Genomic DNA, 20,082 nt, shown 5'->3' on the forward strand with positions numbered 1-20,082 from the left:
TTTTCATGAGAAGTCAAAACTCCAGATTTTTATGTGAAATTTCTTGATTTTGAAATATTGGCAACTAATTTTTTTTAAAAAAATGTTTAAAATACTGCCTGGATCAAATAAAATGTGCGCAGGCTATATCCAGCCAGTAGCCTCCAGGGCACATAGCCTTGGCAAGTAGACCTTCAGCCACCACCCAGCCGGTGCCTCCTGGGACCTCCTGGGACCTCCCAGGTCCTGAGTTCTGACCCTCAGGGAGATCCCAGCCAGCCCTGCAGAGGCTGCCCCCCTTGTGCCCGGGACTTACCCTCTTCTGCAGGGGCTCCCCGGCCATCCTTGGGGGTGCAGCAGCCATTCTCTACAGCTCTGGAGGCTTCGGGTTGGGTCTCAGTGGCACCCTCTCCCTCTGCTGGGGCCCCGCCCTTCTGCCCCCCAGCGGGGCTCCCCTCCTCTGGCTGGGGCTCACTCCGCTTCTCCAAGTCCCCGTTGGGTAACAGCTCTGAGGGGCCTGAGTCCTGGGCCATGGGCGGGGACTTGGAGGTCACGGCAGGGTCCTTCGGTGTGTCACTGCTTTCCACCTGCGAAGATAAACACAAGGGGAGCGTTAGACCAGTGGTTTCAGCCCCTCATGCATCATTGGCCCATTGGCGATTCTGGCGAAAATTACACACCGTCTGTCCAGAAAATGGTGTTCACATAAATGTGTATGCAGTCAAACACACAATTCTTTCTCTCGGATTCAAGGGCTTCGCCCTCTGAAGTCAAAAGGTCTGTGGATCCAGTGAAGAAAACGGGAAAATGTATGAGAAAGTGCTTTGTAAACTGTGAAGCCCTGTACAAGTGCTAGTTGTCTTCATTACTAACATGTTTATAGCTCTGTACCCCAGCCCACAGCACCCCCACTCACTGAAGTGACGAGGGGGTCCCCAAGTCTTCTCTGTGGCCCCCACTGGAAACGAATGTTCCTCATTCTATCCCCACTTCAAACCAGGACCCCTCCCCAGAGGATTCCAGGTAGCCCGGGGCTGATCTGACTCCTGTGTCAATGCCCCTCTGGCTGTCCTCTTGGTCTCTTGAGCTGCTGCCTGGCCACGTGGAGTGCGAGGGTGAAAGGGGGGGCCTCCTCTCCCCCAAACCGAGCGCTGTTCCTTCCCTCAGCTTTGGCCCCACAGCCTCTCAAGGGCGCTCAGGCCCCAGGAGAGCCAAGGCCCCCCGGCCAGCAGCACACAGTGGCCTGCAGCAAGTCTTCTGGAGTACGTGGTGCCGTGTTCCCCTCCAAGAGGAAGTGTCATGCTTTGTCCCCAAGAGTCTCAGAACTGAGCTTGCTACAGGAACCACACTGAGAGTTGTCATAACCGCCCCTCCTGAGTGTCACTGCATGGTGGGCAAAGCTCCCTCTCACCCGCTGCCCCTCAGAGCACCCGGCCTCCCGATTAGGCTCTCGGAGACTTTTGTGATTAGCTCGAGGTCACACACCTTGCGAGGACAGAGCCTGGCGAGCACTTGGCCCTCAGCCATCTGGGGGCAGGTAGGCCAGGGCATCTCAGAAGGGACAGAGGTGTCCACTCAGGGCAGGAGAGACAGGAGTCCCCCTGTGCTTGGCGCTCTGCCACGCCCGTGGGCACTGAACCACCCACCGCAGTCCTGCCCGCCGGCTCCCCTGCAGAATCGGTGCCCGGAGGAGGGTGGGAGCGGCATGAGCTCAGCAAAAACCTCAGGAAGGTGCTGCGCAAGAGTGTGCCTCAGTTTCCCCACCTGTACGGTGAGATGACTGGTCCTATAGGAAGGTTTCCTTCAAGTCATTTTTTTCTATTTATAAAAGCCAGTCACATACAAAAATTCTAACCACACAAAAATGAATAGCACTGAAAGGTTAAAGCCCCTATTTCAATTCCCTACCTCCAGAGTCACTCCCCATAGGTGAACCATCATTAACAGTTTGGCGAGTATCTTTTCTCGACTTTTTTGCCTGTGCGTCTACAGTCATGCGTAAGTTGCATGTTTATACACATGTATTTACACACACATCCAGATCCAGAATTTTTTTTTCCCCTAAGAAGGGATCATATGACTTATCCTGTTCTACAACTTGCTTTTTCACTTCACAAGCACAGCGGGCATCTCTCCATACCAGCAAGTATGGATCTGGCTCACTCTGCCTCAGCTGCTCAACATTCTATGGAAAGGATGGTCCTTAATTTATTCAAACTGTCCCCTAGTGGTGGGCTTTGGGCTGACTGGCTTTCTGTTGGAGAGAACTTCTTGCAAGTACGGCTCTGTGCACCTGTGAATTTCCATAGGCCAGAGTCCCGGAAGTGGCCTGGCTGGGGAAGAGGATCTGCCCATCCAAGTGTGAGGAAAGAGATCCTGCCAAACTCCCTCCAGAGAGCTATACCCCTGAAGAACACACCCCAAAGCTTGACAGACCGCTGGGTTCCCTAGCCCCTCACTGCCAGGCCCTGCAGTTTCCAAAGTGGCTTCTGCCCCAGGGATTCACACTCTCACCGATGAGCCCACTGCTGTATGGTGAGGAAACCCCTGAGGTGGCAGAGAGGGACCAGGGCCTTGGAGAAAACGACAGAAATAAAAGCCAGAGTTCGCCCTGGACGACGTTCCCTACACAGAGCAGCCTGAGGGTGTGCAGAGGGACCTCGAGGCCTGGCCAGGCTGCTTTTTCCGGGGGTGGGGGGCACCTGGACCAGCTTGGGCAGGCCTGCTTCCAGGAAGAAACCCTCCCACAGAAGGCTACACATGTGTGTGCTCCTCAGCAGCGGGGGTGGGGTGGGGTCGGGGTGGAGGGGGGGTGCTGCACCAAGAGGAAGAGGTAGGCCTCAGGGGTGGGGTGGGGAAGGGAGAAGTCCTCCACCACGCTTGGGCACTGAAGGCCAAAGCCAGCAGAGCCAGGAGGCCAAACACGGGGCCACCAGTGGAGCAAGCAGGCTCTATCCCTCTCCTCGATGGCGGCCCCGTGTGTTGGGACTCACACACACACTCTCTCCAGGACTTAGGAGGTCTTTACCACTCCCTGCTCAAGCCAGTGGGCTCCCTGGCCTGGAGCTCCCCTCCTCGGATGAGTCCTCTCAGTCCTCAAGCCTCCTGTGTGTGACACAGTCACATGGCCCAGGCAACCTGGAGAGCCGGGCGTGCCTTGTTGGGGGGAGCCGCGGCGGGAGGGGGGAGGGGGCTCTGCCCCCCTCAGGTCCAGCTGTGCCACAGCTGGAGCCCCAGACACGGCGCTCCCAGGAGGAGGGAGTGGGGGGGTCCCGCTGGCCAGGCTGAGAAGTTTGGGTCTGCAGCACCAATCTCTTACCATGGCCGTGTCCTCCTTTCCTCTAGCCACTCGCTTCCCCACACACACCTCGAGTCAGGGTAGGCTCCCAGCCCCACAGACTGCTCAGACAACGCCACTGTCACTTACTTCCTGCCCGGGGACCACACCGCCTCTTCTCACCCTGGGACTCACTTCCTGTTGATTGCCAGCTCCAGAGCATAGAGACCCAGGAGTACCTGATCTGAGACCCGACCCAGCCCCGGGGTCCTGAGCCACCCTGACTGGAGACCCCTCTCAGGCCTGCCCCGGAGGGACCCCCAGCCTGCAAGAGGGTGAGACACGCCATCCTTCTAGAGGGGGGCGGAGGAGGCGCCAGGGGGCGCTCTGCACAGCTCCAGCCCCAGGGGGTCAGTTCAAGTGGGCTGAAATCTGCCCTGATCTCACCATTCCCCCTCACCCCCCTTCCCCAACAGCCTGAGTCAACTGGAGTTCTGAGCTTAGGGGAGCTGCTGACTTAACCACTGTCAATTCGAGATCCAGCTAACCCATGAAGAACTACCCTCCTCACCCCCAGCTACTAGTGGGCCCTCATGGTCCCTCTCTCTGAGGTGCAGAAACTGGGCAGGTCAGATTCACCCAGAAGAAACCACTGAGAGGAAGGAAGGAAGGAGGTCCACAGTGGGGAGCTGGATGCTCCATCTCAGGTGAGAGGAGCAGACCTGGAAGCCACTGGGAGCAGCCACCCCAGCCCAGCCTGCGCCCTCCTGATTCCTTCTCCTCCTCTGCTCCTACCTCCTCTCAGCCCCCTCCTCTCCTGTGTGGCCACTAGCCACAGAGGAGGCACGAGATTGCTTTATTGGGTTAGACTGGGTGTTGGAGTAGGGCACCTGGCAGGTGTTTAGTATTCATAATGGATTCCTTAATGCCAAAGACCAGGTCACAGTGAGAGCATCCAGTCCACACGCCTAGAGGGAGTCTCGACTTTGTTGTATGTCAGACCTAACTGGTTAAAGATCTGGTTTTGTTTGCTTTTACTCTTTACTACTGCCTTGAGTGGAGGAGACACAACACACTCAGAGACTCATTTCTCCTGTGAGGGGAAGGGAGGGGTGGCAGCAGAAGCCCCCCACCCCACCCCCGGCCCTTTTAGAAGGCACCACCAGCAGCTGTAGGTGACAGTTTCTACTTCCTCAGCTTCTCACCTGCAGAGGTGGGGAAAGGGGGTCAGGAGTGGGGGCAGGAGGGGAATGGGAGCCATGGGCCCCCTCACTTCTCTTCCTTTGGGTGGGTGGGCACAACTGAGTGGAGTAAAGCTCTGTCACCCACTGTGCACCTACCCCACCCCCACATGCCTCACTCTGGGTCTTCAAACGCGACCTACCACTTCCTGGGGCCCCCTCAGAGTTTGCTGGCCTTTGCCTTCCTTCCAAGCAAGACCCCTCCATCCCAAGGTAATGCCTCCTACTTCTCTGCTGCCTACCTGCTCCTTGGACCTCTCCTGTGAGCAGCTTATTCCAAGCGGTGAAGGCAATGGTTCTCAGCTGGGGTGGCTTTTGCCCCCTGAGAGGACATTTGGCAATATGTCTGAGACATTTTTGGTCACCACACTGTGGGGGTGGCGGGGGGTGGGGGTAGGCATGGGCTGTGGCTTCTGGTGGGTAGGGGCCTGGGATGCTGCTAAATACCCTACACAACAGCCCCCACCATAGAAATCATGCAGCCCCAAAGGGGGAGGGTGCTGTTGTTGAAAAGCCCTGGGCTGAGGATGGGGGCACGGACACAGGGACCTTCTCTAAGGACCAATTTTTTAAAACTTTTAAAAGTTGTTATAAAATATATGTAACATAGAATCTACCATTTTAACCATTTTCAAGTGTACAATTCAGTGACATTAAGTACATTCACATTGTTGTACAACCATTACCACCATCCACCTTGAAAACATTTTCATTATCCCAAACTGAAAGTCTGTACCCTTTAAACAAAAATCTCCCCATTTCCCCTCCTAGCCCCTGGCAACCACTATTCTACTTTCTGTCTTCTAAGGAATATTTTAAGTCTGTCTGTCTCTCTCTCTCACACACATACACCCCTGGAAGGCATCTGTGTCAGGCCCTGCTTGCTCTTTAAGGCCCTCAGCCTCACCCCTTTCCCAACCTCTGCCCCCCAAGAGCCCCCGTGGAGGCTGGCCCTGCAGTCCACTCCAGCATTCACTCACATCTCCCAGTCCACCGCACACCACATTTGTTTACAAAGCACTTTCACACCCTATCTCATTAGAGCACTCCTCACATGGTACCTAATTATTTGTTTACTGTGTATCTCCCTCCTAGGCTGTGAGCTTTGCCTTATTTACCTTTTTATTTCTCTTCCTTCCAACCACTCCACTGACAGCTCCCCAGTACTAAGCAGAGGGCTCGGCATAAAAATGCTTAGACAATTAATAAACTTAATTATCACAGTTATCCCGATGGGTTATGTTGCTCTCACTTTTCCAAGGAAAAAGGCTCCACAGTTTGCCCTCTAGTCACAAACCTTCTAAGTGGTAAAGCTTCCAGAATGACCCAGGTACAGGAGAGGCATTCGAAAGCTGGCCTCCCACCTGGGTTGAGTCTCCGGAAAAGCCCAACCTCAAATCCCAAGGGCTGCAAGGAGGAAAAGGAGGCTTTGATGTGCCTGAGCAGGGCCAGGGAAAGGCTGCCGGCTGTTTCCTTGGCAGCAGCCACCACAACGAAAGGCCAGAGGCGAAGCAAGAAGGAACCTTCTGCAGTGAACCTGTTCAGGCCAAAGCCAATTCCCCAGCCCTGCCCCCCACGCCCTGCTCCCCTCCCTCTCTGCTGGAAGTCTGGACCAGACCCCAGACCCCAGACCCCACCTCACCGCCCTCAGGAGGTGAGGCCTTGTCTCCCAAGGTGGGGCAGAGTGCTGAGGCTCCAGATAGGGAAGTGATTTTTGAGGCTTTTTACAGTTATAATACATACACACACAACTCACACACACTGGCACGTAAGAAGTGACGGAAATGATACACGGGAGATAGGGCCCAGGGCCCAGCTCTCCAGCACAGCCTTGCATGCAGGCCTACCTGCGTCTCGCACTGCAAGGCCCTGAAAGTCGGAGCCAGGTCCTGCCCTAGCTCTGGGCACCTGACTCACCCTCTCTTCCCATGCCGGGAGCTGCTGCTGAAAAAGGCCTTCGTTCCCAGAGGAGGGAGGCCCTGAGGCTAGCAGATGTTGGGCGGCCTCACCTCGCCCTCCCTAGTCTTCCTGCCCTCCTACTCCCACCCCCAAATGGCCATTGTGCCTTTAAGGCCCTTGGCAGCAGTCATCTCTGTGCCAGCCGGGAACCCTGGCGTCCTGCCAGTTACGTCTTCTTGATTAAAGACACACAGACACACAATCACATGTGCAGACACACAAGGAGTGCACCCATGGCCCAGAGACATCTGCTTACCAGCCACAGGACAGAGCTATGCTCAGACGCCCCGGAACGATGTCAACAAACACACACCAGCACCCCCTCCACCCACACCCACTGTTCATCCAGTCCCTCAGCCGCTGCAGGCCCATCGGGTCCCCACCAAGCTCTGGATTTTCCCAACTTGACTCTAATTTCAGGAAACAGCCGAACTGTCCACGTAAGCAGGGCGGCCCTGTCCCCTAAGCGCTGGCACTGGGCCCAGGCTCCCCAGTCTCCTCTGTTCCAGGCCTTCCTGCAGCCCCTTCCCCTGGTCACTGTCTGCTCTGATTGGCCGGAAGTGGCCTTGAGGCCGGGAGAGCCAGAGAGGTCCCCTGCACCCACTCCCGAGAGAGGCCCTACAAGCCTCCCTGCCCAGCCTTCCTGGGGTGATTGCAGTCGGGCCCCAAGAGTTTGGAAGCAGGACCTTGACCCTTCCAATTTCCTTTTAGCCAGTGGAGTAGCTAAAAGGGCCACTGGTGGGGTCAAGGGACAGAAGGACCAGAGGCCAAAGAGGGCCAACTCTGGCAAGTCTGATCCCCCAGGCTGCATATGACTTCTAGGTCCTACCGTTCCTCTCACCACTGAGGCCAGGAGCTGCCTTCTCCCTCACCCTCCTCCCCAGAGATCTCTCCTCTGTGTGTGTGTGTGTGTGTGTATGAGTGTGAGTGCATGCACACACACTTGCAACTCAGGATGGAGGAGAGAACTTCAGGGTGCAGACATCTCAGAGGTCACTCAGCTGGGACCCCTGCTGGCTGTGACACACGGATGTGAGAACGAGCAGGTACCTGGTGAGTGGTGGCCCACCCGGGGTTCTGCTTTCAGCCAGGGACACCTGTCCACCTGGAAGAGGGCCTGGCTGTGCTCTTTGAAGTCATCCTCAAAGGATTTCAGGGTGAGTTGGAGGCTGCCTTGAAAAAGCCATTATGTGGAGAAGATCCCACGTAGTATATAAGTCAACCTCTTTTGAAGTTTCTTCTGTTTTTCAGCCTCTACATTCAGGCCTCGGGTGACAGGTTCAGTGAGAAGGGAACTCACCATGGAAAATGGGGCTTTCTTTTCTCCGCTTCACCTACCTTTCTAAAGATTCTTTGGGTGTCTCCCCGCCCACCCCCACCCACCCCCGCCAGGGTTTGCTCATCCTGCCCCACCCGATGCCGTGACTTCATAGCTTTAATCACATCCCGACTCAGCCTTTGTCTCTCCAGACTGGAGGGCCATAATCGTGCTTGTCTGTCCTCACTTGGCAGCCCTGCCTTCCTCTGGATCGGTTTAGCTGCCCTTCTCTGGAGCTCTTCCAGCTCTGTTACATCTTTCTTGAGGTGGCAGAACCGAAACGCACAGAATTCTCTAGGTGAGGATGATGAAAGAAGACCGACGTCAACAACTCTGCCCCAAAGCGTGCACGGAAGGTCCCTGCCGCTGTGGGAGTGCGGCAGGTGCAGCTCGGGCTCCCAAGAAGCCCACAGGGTCCTAGGAAGCCCTCAGGGCTCGGGACCTGAGGGAATGAATGCCTCTCGCTGGAGGTGGCCTGGGACGTGTGGCTCTGGGGAAAGGGCCAGGGAGGGATGAAAATAAGCAGGGGTTTTTGGAAAAGCAAAATGGAGATTCTGGGATTTCACTCAGATGCTTCCCTGGAAGACCAGCTATCTAGAGCGGCCTCTGAAAGGGCCTCTGCCAGACCTTCCAAAAGTCTTCGTCTCTGGTAATAACACTGTCGCCATCTCTGGAGGCCAGCAGCACCTTCCCTCCTCTCCCTTGTCTGCAGCCCAGCAGTGCAGGCCCTACCCATTCTGTCCCATCACAGCTGCCCCTCACCCAGTAGACTCTGGACATATTTTCTGGCCTCATCACCCTATTGCCCTGCATTCTTGGGTGCTCAAACTGTCATGCTCAGAAATGCCAGAGTGACCTTCCCAAAACTTGACTCCCATCACTTCACACCCCATGCCATCTCAAAAATTCTCTAGATAAACACAACGTATTTTCAAGAGGATAAAATGTAAACCCTCAGGCTGCCTGCAAACTATCTCTTTAACCAAGATAGAAGGTGTTTTTAAACGAAACCTCCATCCACTCAGCCCAGCCAGTCTGCTCACAGTCCATCCTCTCCCTGGCACATGGGTCCCCTCTCTGCACATGCTGCTCAGGGTCACAAGTGGAAAAATCTCCTACTTTCCCCTTCCAGGGATCACCTTTCGGAAGTCCAGCCCCTCCCCACAACATCTCTTTGGCACTTCAGGCGCAGACCTCGGACCAGGCTCTTGGGTACCGGATGCCTCTGTGAGTGTTGATCCGACTGACCAGCTGTGGAACAGCAGAGGCGTATGCAGGGCACAGTTCCAAGAAAAGTCTCTGCCCTCCTGAGAGGCCTGCCGGCCCTGTTTTCCCCCACCCCTTCAAAAGCATGAGGAGACAGCGGAGCGGGCAGCCATGTGCCTGATGCAGGTTCACAAGCAGGGACGCCCCCTGAGGGGCGGGGGCCCAGGAATGGGAGACACCCTTTCAGAAAGTTTTGTGCATTAAAAACAAGCGGCGCCAAGTCACTGAGTCAAGGTTCCAGAGGTAAGTGAAGGAGCCCTTCGAACCTGGACACAGAAAGCGCTGTCTTCAGAAGCAAAGGGATGTATTAGGTGGGAAAATGAGCCAATACTGCAAACTCTCAATAACCGAGTTAAAAGGTACTCAGCTAGCTTCCCTGGTGGCTCAGACTGTAAAGAATTCACTTGTAATGCAGGAGACCCAGGTTCGATCCCTGGGTCAGAAGATCCCCTGGAGAAGCGAATCCCCTGGCTACCACTCCACTATTCTTGCCTGCAGAATCCCATGGACAGAGGAGCGTGGCGGGCTACAGTCCATGGGGTTGCAAAGAATCAGACACTACCGAGCAACTTACACAACAGCTGGCTTAAGCTGCCATGGGACAGACTCCCAGCTTCACACAGCTTGCACCCCCAAATCCTTCGCTCTGAAGTGGGGCAGTGCAGCCCTTGTGGGCTCACTCACTGGGGCGCTGTGTTGGAGGTTCCGCCTCCAAAGAGGAGTGAGTAACACTGGCTTTGGGCCGGTCTGGCTGAGCTCAGCGCCTGCTCCCAGCCCCCTCCTCCCCTCCCCCTCCCCCCCTTTCTGGGTTATTCTTAGCAAGAAGTGACCTCAGAGTGCTCCCACTGAGCAAAAATAACCCTGGAGGAAGTTGATGAGTATAAATCTTCAATGAATAAGTGCATCTACCTAGTAAACAGGGCAGTCCCCAAAGGACCAGCCCCCCACCAGGGTCTGGTGGGCAAGGGCGGATACTGTCCCTCCTAGAGCCCAAGGTGTAACCAACACGAGGGACAATGTTGGCCGCAGGGCTGTCTGGGCCTGCGATCAGGCAGGAACCAGCTTCAGACACCCTCACTTGTTACTCTCAACGTCCTTGGAGCCGGAGAACAGGAAGATGCCTCTTCCTCCCAGCCTGACACTTGCACCCACACGTGGGCCTCCGCTCTGGGGCCAGCAGCGACCAGCCCCACATGGTGCTGTCCCCTCTGCGGGCCATGAGAACTGGCCAGCCAGCAGGCCCTGCACGCAGGTGCCAGCTCCCCTCCGAGGCCCCGCCCAGCCCTGTGGCTGGCTTCCTGTTTCCTGTTGCCGCGGGGGCCATGAGCATCCTGACTCCTAAGCCAGTGCCACAGACCAACGCTGCCGCCTGGTTGAAATGGGCCCACCTCTTACTCCTCAGACCACCTTTCCCCGCTTCGCCACAGGCTCTCTAGTATGTGGGTCAATCTCCCTGCTCAGTTCTGTTTCCTCTGGGTGCTTTTTAGACCAGGTCCACACATGTTTTCAAACAGCCCAGCCTTCGTATATTATCTTAAAGCAAATTTAGGGTACCCAGTCTCCCAGGTGGTGAGACTGGAGTGGCAAGGGAGGATGAGCACCCCGGGCTTTGCTGTTGGGAGGTTGGAGGCCAAGTCTAGGTCGTCATCTCTGAACCTCAGTCTCTTCCTCTGACTGTGGGGACGGTCATGACAGCAGCCCCCACCTCCCAATACAGGTTTGTTGTCAGCATCAAATGAGGTCCACGGGGATAGAAGGCCTTTGTAGGCAGTCGAGCACTGTGCTACTCTCAGCTTTTCTTCAGGGCTGCCAGTCTCAGTGAGCGGGTACCCAGTGCAAGGGGAAGGGGTGGTACACCTCTGGAATGGAAGATCTAATGGAAGCGACATGCTCTCACTACCAGCTTTTCTATGCAAAAAGTCAGGCTTTGGTTTAGGTATCTTAGATTCCCAATCCACCAGGGAACGATACTTCCGTAAAACACAAAATCGTGCCTGTGGATGTGGTGACAGTATCAAGTTGATATAAAGGTTTCTAAACTCTGATTCTCAAGTTCTGTGCAGATAGGGGAACAAACAGCTCAGACTGGTGCCTCTCCATCAGGTGTGCAGACCCAGGTCCGGGATCGCAGGGCTGTTATCTTGTCTTAGTTCTTAGTGTTCATTTTAACAATTGGTTTAAAAGGGAGGGCCCAGCGTGGCTCACGATGGCTGCCCTGGGCTTCATTTGCAAGACAGGCTTCAGTGGGCTGTGACACCGAGTGGGCAGAGAGCAGGTAAGGCTGCCAAGAACATCAGAACAAATGTGCCCAGGGTGCTCAGAGAGCAGCAAGCAGACGGGGTTTCTTTGGCAAAAGAGGTGGATGCTGAGCACCTATGCAGAAGCAGGAGAAGTCACGTGGTGAGGAGCCAAACAGAGTGTTCCAGGTCTCATCCCATGAGAAATGGAGCCCCTGGAGATTTTTTTTTTTAATATTTAAGTTTTAGCTACACTGGGTCTTTATTGCTGTGCACAGGCTTTCTCTATTTGCAGTGGACAGGGGCTGCTCTTCACGGTGGTGCTCAGGCTTCTCACTGCAGTGGCTTCTCCTGTTGCGGAGCATGGGCTCCAGGTACACGGGCTTCAGTAGTTGCAGCACACAGGCTTAACTGCTCCACGGCACGTGGAATCTTCCTGGGCCAGGGGTCAAATCCATGTCCCCTGCATTGGCAGGTGGATTCTTAACCACTGGACCACCAGGGAAGTCCCCCTGTAGATTCTTGAACAGTGACGTGCCCCAGGCTGTATTTACAGTAATTACGTGGCCTCCTCTCGAACACACTAGGTTGAAATAAGTCTTATTTATTTGGCAAGTGCTCAGTTGGTGTAATGTGTTTGTGGCCAAAAAAGAGAAGGTTGGAGGTGTTTAGAGAGATGCCGTGGGCAGGTGGGGCCTGGTCTGGGTGAGGACACAGCCAGGAGGCTGATGCAGGAGAAAGTGGAAGGTACCCAGAGATAGGTAGGCCTTGGGGGCAAAATCTACAGACCTTGGGTGGGGAATGGCTAGGACACCACTGGATATACCTGATCCCTCCCCGTCCAGCAGTGGGTGTGCAATGTTGGCACAGATCAAGAGCCCACCTGCAGCCAGGTTTTCCTCTTGTGCTTCCCAGCACTGCCTGCTCTGTTCCACTTGCCAGGGTTTGAGCTGAGCTCACCACTCCCTGCCCGGTTTCCAGGCTTAGCTGGATGACAAACACTCAGCTGCCTTAAAGCACCCTGGTTAATCTGTTCTCAGGGTCACAGCTGCACCAGGTCCCCAAAAACCCACCCTGCTGTGCTCCTTGGCTGGGGAGGGGAGGAGGCCTGGGCAAGCATCTGCTCTGCAAGAGGCCCAGGAGACCGTGGGCTGGCCCTGGGCTGCAGCACAGACTTCCCCTATGCGGGCTCCCTTCGGGGTCCATGGGGCTGCTGCCAGGAAAGACTGGCTGGCTGTTCTCTGTGCCCCGCAATGTGCAAGGGTCCCTGTCACAACACTGTCTTGGACCCCCTGCCTCCGCAATCAACATTGCCTCCCTGTGCTCTGTCCCCCTTCTCAGGGCCTCTCTTGGGAGTCCAGGTGGCTTCAGATGTCAGTTAGGAATGGATCACATCAATACTGACCTGCACGGGATATGCACACCTCCCATGGAGTTCTGAGAGGCTGATGCCAGGCTCCCACATGAAAGGCCTTCTAGACCCTGGCCCACTGGCCCCTGTGGGGGCCAGAGGGGCAGGCTTATGACACTGTGCATTTGGAGCCCACCTTGCTGTTTGCACAGCATCCCTGGAGGTGGACAGGGCAGGTATGACTGGTAGCCATATTTTTTCCAGTGAGGAAGCAAAAGCTCAGAGAGGTTCAGTAACTTACTAAGGTCACACAGCTGGCAAGCAATAAATCCAGCGCTGCTGCTTCTGTTCCGGGTAAGGACAGGACCGACTTTGGCTGACCTCTGGCTCTTTGGTGTTTTAACCCATTTAATTCTCCCAGGGGTCTAGGGGGAATGCATCCTTATCATCTCTATTTTTCAGAAGGGGAACCCAAGATACAGGCAGTGACTTGTTCAAGGTCACACATGTGGTCAGTGGAGGAGCTGAGATTTAAACCCAGGTCTCCTGGATTTTAAAGACTGCTTTTCCTTCCCTGCTGGGCCCCTGTTCCAGGCCAGGGTGTGTGACCCACTGATGCTTCATCCACTGGTCTGTGCCCCCTCCTTCCCTCTCTTCATCCAACTCTGGACACACACTTGACCCTGACTTCCTTGTACCCTCTGGTTCAAGGACCTCCCCCACCTCCCAGTGATGTGCCCTCCCTCTGGTTCCGGGACTCACAAAGATGAGTCAGAGGGCTGCCAGTTCCATTTGCTACAGGTGGCGACTCCCACCCCTAGCACCGGAATAAGGGCGGAATGTGCTTTGCAGATCACCGGCACATGCACGGCTCAGATACAGAATGACCGACGGGTTCTCACTCCATCGGCACTGTGCCCCTCCACCTTCCCCGACAAGGTACTCTATCTGGGGGTGGAGTGGAGGGGCATCCAGGAATCTAGAAGTGCAGCCTGGAGTCTGCTGCAAGCTGGAAATTCCTTTGAAGTCCCCAGTTTTATCTTTCAACTAGCTGTGCATTTTTCATTCCAGGCCATAAAATATCCATGTTTGCTTGAATATTAAAAGTGTTCAAAATTACTTACCAGTGAAATGACTTAACTTCTGCCCCCTTCCACTCCAAATCTCCAAGCAGCACTGGCAGCAGTGCACTTCAGTGCCCCACAGGTTCCCAAACCTCCTGACTCCGAAAACCCCGTCACTTCCAATAGGTGTAGCCCTCCCTTCCTCATTGCAGCCACCGTTCACCCTACTCTCTACCCCATGGAGGAAAATCCTGCTCCTCTGAGACATGTCCTTGAAGGGCTGAGTTATAAATGCAGGGTTCCTGGCTCCTCCTTACCTTCTTGCTCCAAGTTCCCCATTCTCAGCTGGAAGGGACGAAAAGAAAGGAACCAGCTGTCGTTGGTGCTGGCAAATAACTACTGCTCTGCCTCTGTGTTTAAGGCATAAGGAAGGCAGGTTCCTGCAGCCCCTGGGCCCTGCCCCACAGAGCACTCCTCATCTTGGGCAACCCAGGAGCCTCGCCCTGGATTCCGAGGCAATGGCACCCAGAAGCTGGGGTCCTCCACTTCAATTAGACTTAAAACAGTGCCCAGCCCTCCTTCTCTCTGATAAAGGGACTCATGAGCCTGCATGTCTTCCCTACTCACTTTGATCAGACTTCCAGACCTTAATCCCCTTCCTCCAAGTTCTCCAGGTGGGACAGAGGCCCAAGGTGGGTGTCTGGATGGGGAGGGAGGGGCCTGTGCTGGCAGGCCAGGGAAAAGCAAGTCCTACCCTCTTGCTGCCCTTCTAGAAAGAAGGTGGGAGTCAGGGGCCTGCTTCAAGTCCCACCAGATCCATAATGCAAGTCCCCTGGCCTCTGGGGGCCTCCAGTTCGATGTAGAAAATAGGAGAGTTCACAACTCTCCTGTGGTTTTTCTCACAACAAGGTGGTTTTTGGATCCAGAGAATGGGGAATGGAATTGAGCTCTTAACAGCTGGAGGGGTGCACCCCATCCCCAAGTCTTAGTGTGCCCAGGTCCCTGCAGGCCCTGGGCATCATGGACATTTAGAGGCTGCATGTGCGGGTACGTGTGTGCGCGCGTGCGCACAGGGCTGGGGGGGACACAGCTTCACTCACCGGGGGATGCTTGCGCTTCCTGCCAGGCCGCCCCACCTTCCGGGCAGTCGTGCTGGGCTCCTGCCGCTCCTCCTTGGCACGAGCCTCCTCCTGCTCCTCTCCCTCCTGTGGGCACAGACACAGCCTGTAAAGCCAAGCTGGACCCCCAGAGCCCTCCCCAGTGTCCCACTCACAGGGCAGCCACACTCCCAGGGCGGTGTCATGCCAGCACCCTGGTAGGGATGGTCTTCACCTGCCTCCTGCCTGACAGAGCTGAGCCACTCCCGCGGGCCGATTTCCGTATATCCTCGGGGGGACCTGTGGGCCGCCCCGCTGCCCCGGCTGAACACAGCTCTCCCTCGGGTGGACACATTTTCTGAACCACAGACTCATCACACAGGCTCTGACAAAAAAGTTGTTTCTGGATATGAATTTATTTATATGGGAAAAAAAAAATCTAACACGAGTACAAAAATGAAATTAGCTCTATACTGAGTGAATCACCTTTATTGAAGAGAATCCCATGAAGAGACACACGAAACTGAGTGATGTCTATTGGAAGTGCATGAAATCCTTGGAAGCAGGCTTGTCACAGGCCACACAGGGCACCACAGCCACTCTACACTCGCCTGCCTTGAAGCACCTGCCCCATTGCGGTGTCACCCCACGGGAGAGTCCTGGGGACTTTGTCTTAGTTCATTGTGATGCCCCTCTTTTGGTGACTGGGATGGACCAGAAGCTTGGTTTTGTTACCACCCTTCACCTGTGCCAGGGCCAGGCCCTGCAGGGCTTGTCTCGTGGGGCAGACACATAAACCTAGAAAGTCCTCCTGCCTCACTGCTCCAGCCTGGCCACAAACCACCCACAAGTCACTTCTGACTCAGCGGCTCCAGCATGACTAATCACGAGCACAAACTGCGTTGGGGCAGGAGAGACAACAGGACCCCGACCCAGCAAGGGGCCCACCAGCTGCCCTTCGTGCCCCCGTGTAACGATATCAGCAGCTCTGGGCGGCTTCATGGTCCTCCCAAGGGAGGGCGCTGGCCCAGAACCGTGCTGGGGCCACAGAGAAGGGGAGGCACACAGATTCCCAGGGGATTTCATCGAGGTGGCTCTCAATGTCCCACTCAACTTTCATTTTTTGTGATTTCAAAATAGCTTGTGGTTTGCCACATTAATTTTCAGGTGATGGTGAGACATGCGGACGGAAACCTACTGTGACCAGTCGTAGACCTTAGACCGGTGGGAAGAGCAACCTTGGCCCCTCTGTCCATCCATCCATTTGAGGCCCATCTGGGACAGACTCAATCAGGAGGGAGATTTGGGGGCATCACAGTTGAGGTTCTGGGAGTTCTCAGAAGACATGCAAAGAGATGATGACAAAGGCGCTAGGCCTTAGCACCAAGGGGAAAGCTATGGTCGAGTTGGAAGACATGGAGAGAGTGTTTAGAAGAGCACAAAGTGGACACCAGTGTACTGTGGGTGCAAGAAAAAAAAGGGAGCTGCTAACTCAAGAGGCAAAAATTGACAGACAGACACACACAAAAAATTGACAGACACAGAGAAGTCGAGGGCAGCGCGATTTGGTTAGGGATGGGAATGCCAGCCTTTGGAGAAGCTGTGCAGAATGATACAGCAGTGAGGACTGAGGGCCCGGAGAGGGGCCGATGAGACGGTTTGAGGAACCCAGCTGAGAGAAGTCTGGAACAGAAGCCAAGGACAGGGAGCACAGTGCCAGCTGTGGACAGGAGGGGAGGGTCCAGGGCAGAAAGAAAAGGTTACCCTGGGACCAGAGACCCTTGAAAGGTTCTGCTCAGGAAAAACTGGCAGAGACTGTGAGGGCAGAAAGGCTGAGGTGGGACACGGCCAGGTGGAGGAGAGGCCTCTGGGGGTGCCTAGGGTGAGTGGGCCAGATCTGCTGGTTCTAAGCGATCTTCCGAGACCCCGCAGACACCCTCATTTAAGAAACAATCACCTGGATCACACAGAGAGCAAGGATTCCCAGTGCAACTTAATGTTTGTGAAGGTCCCAACTGAATCTAACCAAATGCGATGAATTTAATCTAATATGGTGCATCAGATTCCACAATGGCTAAAAGGGCACTGTCTTGACTGCGCTGACTAGGTAACTCAGCATTCACAGAATAGCTGGCCATAGAAAGGCAGAGCTTAGAGCAAACCTAAATTGGTATGTGCCTGGCTTGTTTGTGTGCGGCTTTCAGGACCATTCTCTCTGAACCTCAGTTGCTTCATCCATAAAATGAGGCCATAAAGGTGTCTGGTGTCCATTCTGCCTGCGTCTGGGGTTTTTAAGAAAGCAGATGAATAAAATGGTTTATCCCCTTGTTGAATTCCCAGAGCCTAGAACCGACTCAGCCCTTGGCGGGTTTTCCACATGCCCCTCAGATGAGAGGAATGACATCTTACCTGGAAAAAAGAGGGCCCACCAAGCCCCTGGACTTGCCTACAGAACACAGGCCAGACCTGGCTGAGCCTCTGACTGTTCCTTGTGTCCGGGCTGACGGGCCTAGAAGGCACATGCAGCAGCCGGGGTGGGGTACCGAGGTGGGTTGGGATCAGTCTGGGCAGCCAAAGGGTCTGGAAGGACTCCCACCACCCAGAAATTCTGGCCTCTGAACTGTTTCTTTAACACAGTGCATTTCTTACAGGAGGATTCATCTGATTTTCTAACTTTTGCTCTGAATTAATCAGAGGCGTGAAAGCCAGTCAGAGGCTCAGAACAGCACTCAGGAACCACAGTCACCAGGCCGCCTGCACAGACGGAAAACAAAGACACCTGACTTTTAAGGACCGCCAGGCCCACCCTCCCCCCCATCAGCATATGGAGAAAGCCTCTGGGGGCCCCTGATAGGCAACCCCCTGCCATCCGGAGACTTGCCGTTATTCCTCACCTTAAGTCTCGCACTCTTGGCCTGATGCACGGAGGCACTCAGCGCATCTTGAGTTGAATTTTATTCAACTCAACACCCCCAAGAGGAAGGGGTGGAGGACCCTGGCACCAGACCATCTGTCAAGTCCTGGCGTGTTGAGACCAGAGTCCCTGGGCCCAAGTAGGCCTTTGCTGCCCAGTCCAACACTCAGGCCTCAGGTACCCTGGGGTACGCTCAGGAAACTAAGTGGCCATGAGACTTGGCGGGAATTGCAGCCAGGTCTGAGCCACTATGGCCCATACCCTTTCCATCCGATCCCGCACACAGCTTTGTGAAAAGCGCGCTATTTTTGGTCGTGTCATTCTTCCGTGATGTAGCGACATAGCAGGGCAGAGGGAGGTGGTGATACCTTCTGCTCTGGGCCTGCCCACATTCACACCCACGAGGGAGAGGGAATAATACGCTGAGCAGGGTGAGCAGATGGCTTGGGGCCATGCCCCTCAAGGAGGCGTATCAAGTGGTTCATTCCCGCATCTGTCAGGAGGCCTGTTTCATTCAGTATCCCTGCTGATGGGTTGAGCGAAGGAATGTAAAATATGCTTATCAAATCTGCAAGTAGCATTGAGTTAGGAGGCGTCACTAATACTCTGAAAGGGAAGAATCTGATCCGCAGTGACTTGGAACAGCTGGAAAACAGTAACAAATTGAGCAGAACAAGCTTTGAGCCCAGGTTGGTTTCCTCATCTGTCAAGTGAAGGGACTGGATTAGCCAATCCTTCCAGTGGGAATGGGCAGAAATTCTAGGGAGGTGGGCTTTGCGGGGAGGGGGCAGGGGAGGGGCAGGCTGGACTTTCTGCTCTGCTCTTTCCTCACTAGGCGCTTCCAGCTAGTTAACCTCTCCAGCCTAGCGTTCCACACCTACAAAATGGGGAGACTGATACCTCCACCTCCTTCGCAGCAATGGTAGAACAATTAACTGAGGTAATATATGGAAAGCTGACATGTGCGAGGCACTCAAGAATTGCTAACTTCCTTTGCTCCGCACGTACGGACCAGAACTATTCCCAGAAGTGCCTCCTCCCCGCCCCCATGCAAATCCCAGCTCACGGCCTGCATATGCAGCCATCACTCACTGCTCAGACAAACCCCAACATCTGGCTGGTACCCGCCGCAGTGCGATCCTCAGGAACACTGGGGCTCCATGATCTTTCCAAAATGCAAAGCTGATTATGTCACTCCACAGAGCTTAAGCCCTTGCGGAGGGGGCTCCCAGGGCCCTGTGGGATCAGCCCAAGCTCCTTAGCCTGGGTGAGGGCAGGCCCTAGGATTCTGGCCGGCAGCTCCGGCCATTGCAAAACCACCACACCAGGTGCCAATGTGGGCTGCTTCCTCCCTGGGACTTTGACACAGACCCTGGCTTCTGCCACGACTACCTTCCTCTCAGGTTGACCAGCAAACCCTGACTTTTCCAACCTCACCTCCTAGATTCCCTTCCTTCCCCCCCAGGCCCCTCCTCCCATCCCTCCACTAGACTGAGTCTCTGGGTCCTTCCTCTCACAGAGTACCCACTCTCCAACACTGTAACTGACTGCTGGCTCTCCTCCTGGCCAGGCCATGAGCCCCTCCAGGGAAGGAACTTTCTTATTCACTTTGGCCTCCATCCCCAATGCCTCCATTCCCTGCACCTGGCACAGGGCAGGGACTCAAAATACTTGATGAATGACTCTCACGTAGTAGATGCTCAATAAACAAGTCCACACACATACAGAGAGAGACACACGTGTGCAAATCCACAAACCTGCACCAGTACAACTGAGCAGGGGGATCAGTGCTGCTTGATCATTACAACTGCAAATCAGGAAACAGGGTGACTAAAATGTAGCTTCTCGTCTTAAACATGATCCTGTCATTTCGATTTACGCAACCCTTTACAGGTTTCAAAGCCCCTTCGCATTTGGAGGCCTGTTAGATGAGGCAGTTATCATCAGGCTCTCTCAACTTCTGAGGCTAGGATTTGACCTACATTTTAACACAGCTCACTGGATGGATTATTTTAAGCCACATACAACTTCTCATTCTGAGGTGCTGGGCCATGACGATAATAATCTCTCGCATTTGTACAGTACGTGGTAATTAACAAAGCATTTTCACATACGTTATTTCATTTTATTCTTATGCCTTACAGAAAGTAGAGCTGGTTCTTTTTTTTTTTTTTTTTTCCATTACGCAGGCGGGAAATCTGAAGCTCAGGGTGGTTCTTTCAGAGATCAGAGAGCCAACAAGGGAGGCCTTAAGAACCAAAATTTAAATCTTTTCATTCCCAGCCCCTGGATCTTTCCACAGCAACATGCCACGATACCCTCCTCTGCCGTGTGTTCCTGGCACGTGTACACATGTGTGACATGAGCAGGCAGGCAAGC

General features: G+C 54.6%; 1 protein-coding gene across 13 annotated transcripts in view; it reads right to left on the minus strand.

Annotated features, from left to right (window-relative positions):
* Positions 1–20,082, minus strand: part of DNMT3A (DNA methyltransferase 3 alpha) — a 111,964-nt gene that overhangs the window by 57,852 nt on the left and 34,030 nt on the right. For all 13 annotated transcript variants that reach the window (XR_010662305.1, XR_010662307.1, XR_010662306.1 and 10 more), the window contains exons 3-4: positions 14,793–14,897; positions 296–566 (exon numbers count right to left, since the gene is read on the minus strand). Coding sequence is in view for 9 of the 13 variants with exons in the window: in XM_065928688.1 (XP_065784760.1) it covers positions 296–566; positions 14,793–14,897 (376 nt within the window). In the remaining 4 variants the exon portion in view is untranslated. The remainder of the gene's footprint in view (positions 1–295; positions 567–14,792; positions 14,898–20,082) is intronic.

Source organism: Muntiacus reevesi, chromosome 3, assembly GCF_963930625.1.
Source record: "Muntiacus reevesi chromosome 3, mMunRee1.1, whole genome shotgun sequence".
Lineage (NCBI taxonomy): Eukaryota > Metazoa > Chordata > Mammalia > Artiodactyla > Cervidae > Muntiacus > Muntiacus reevesi.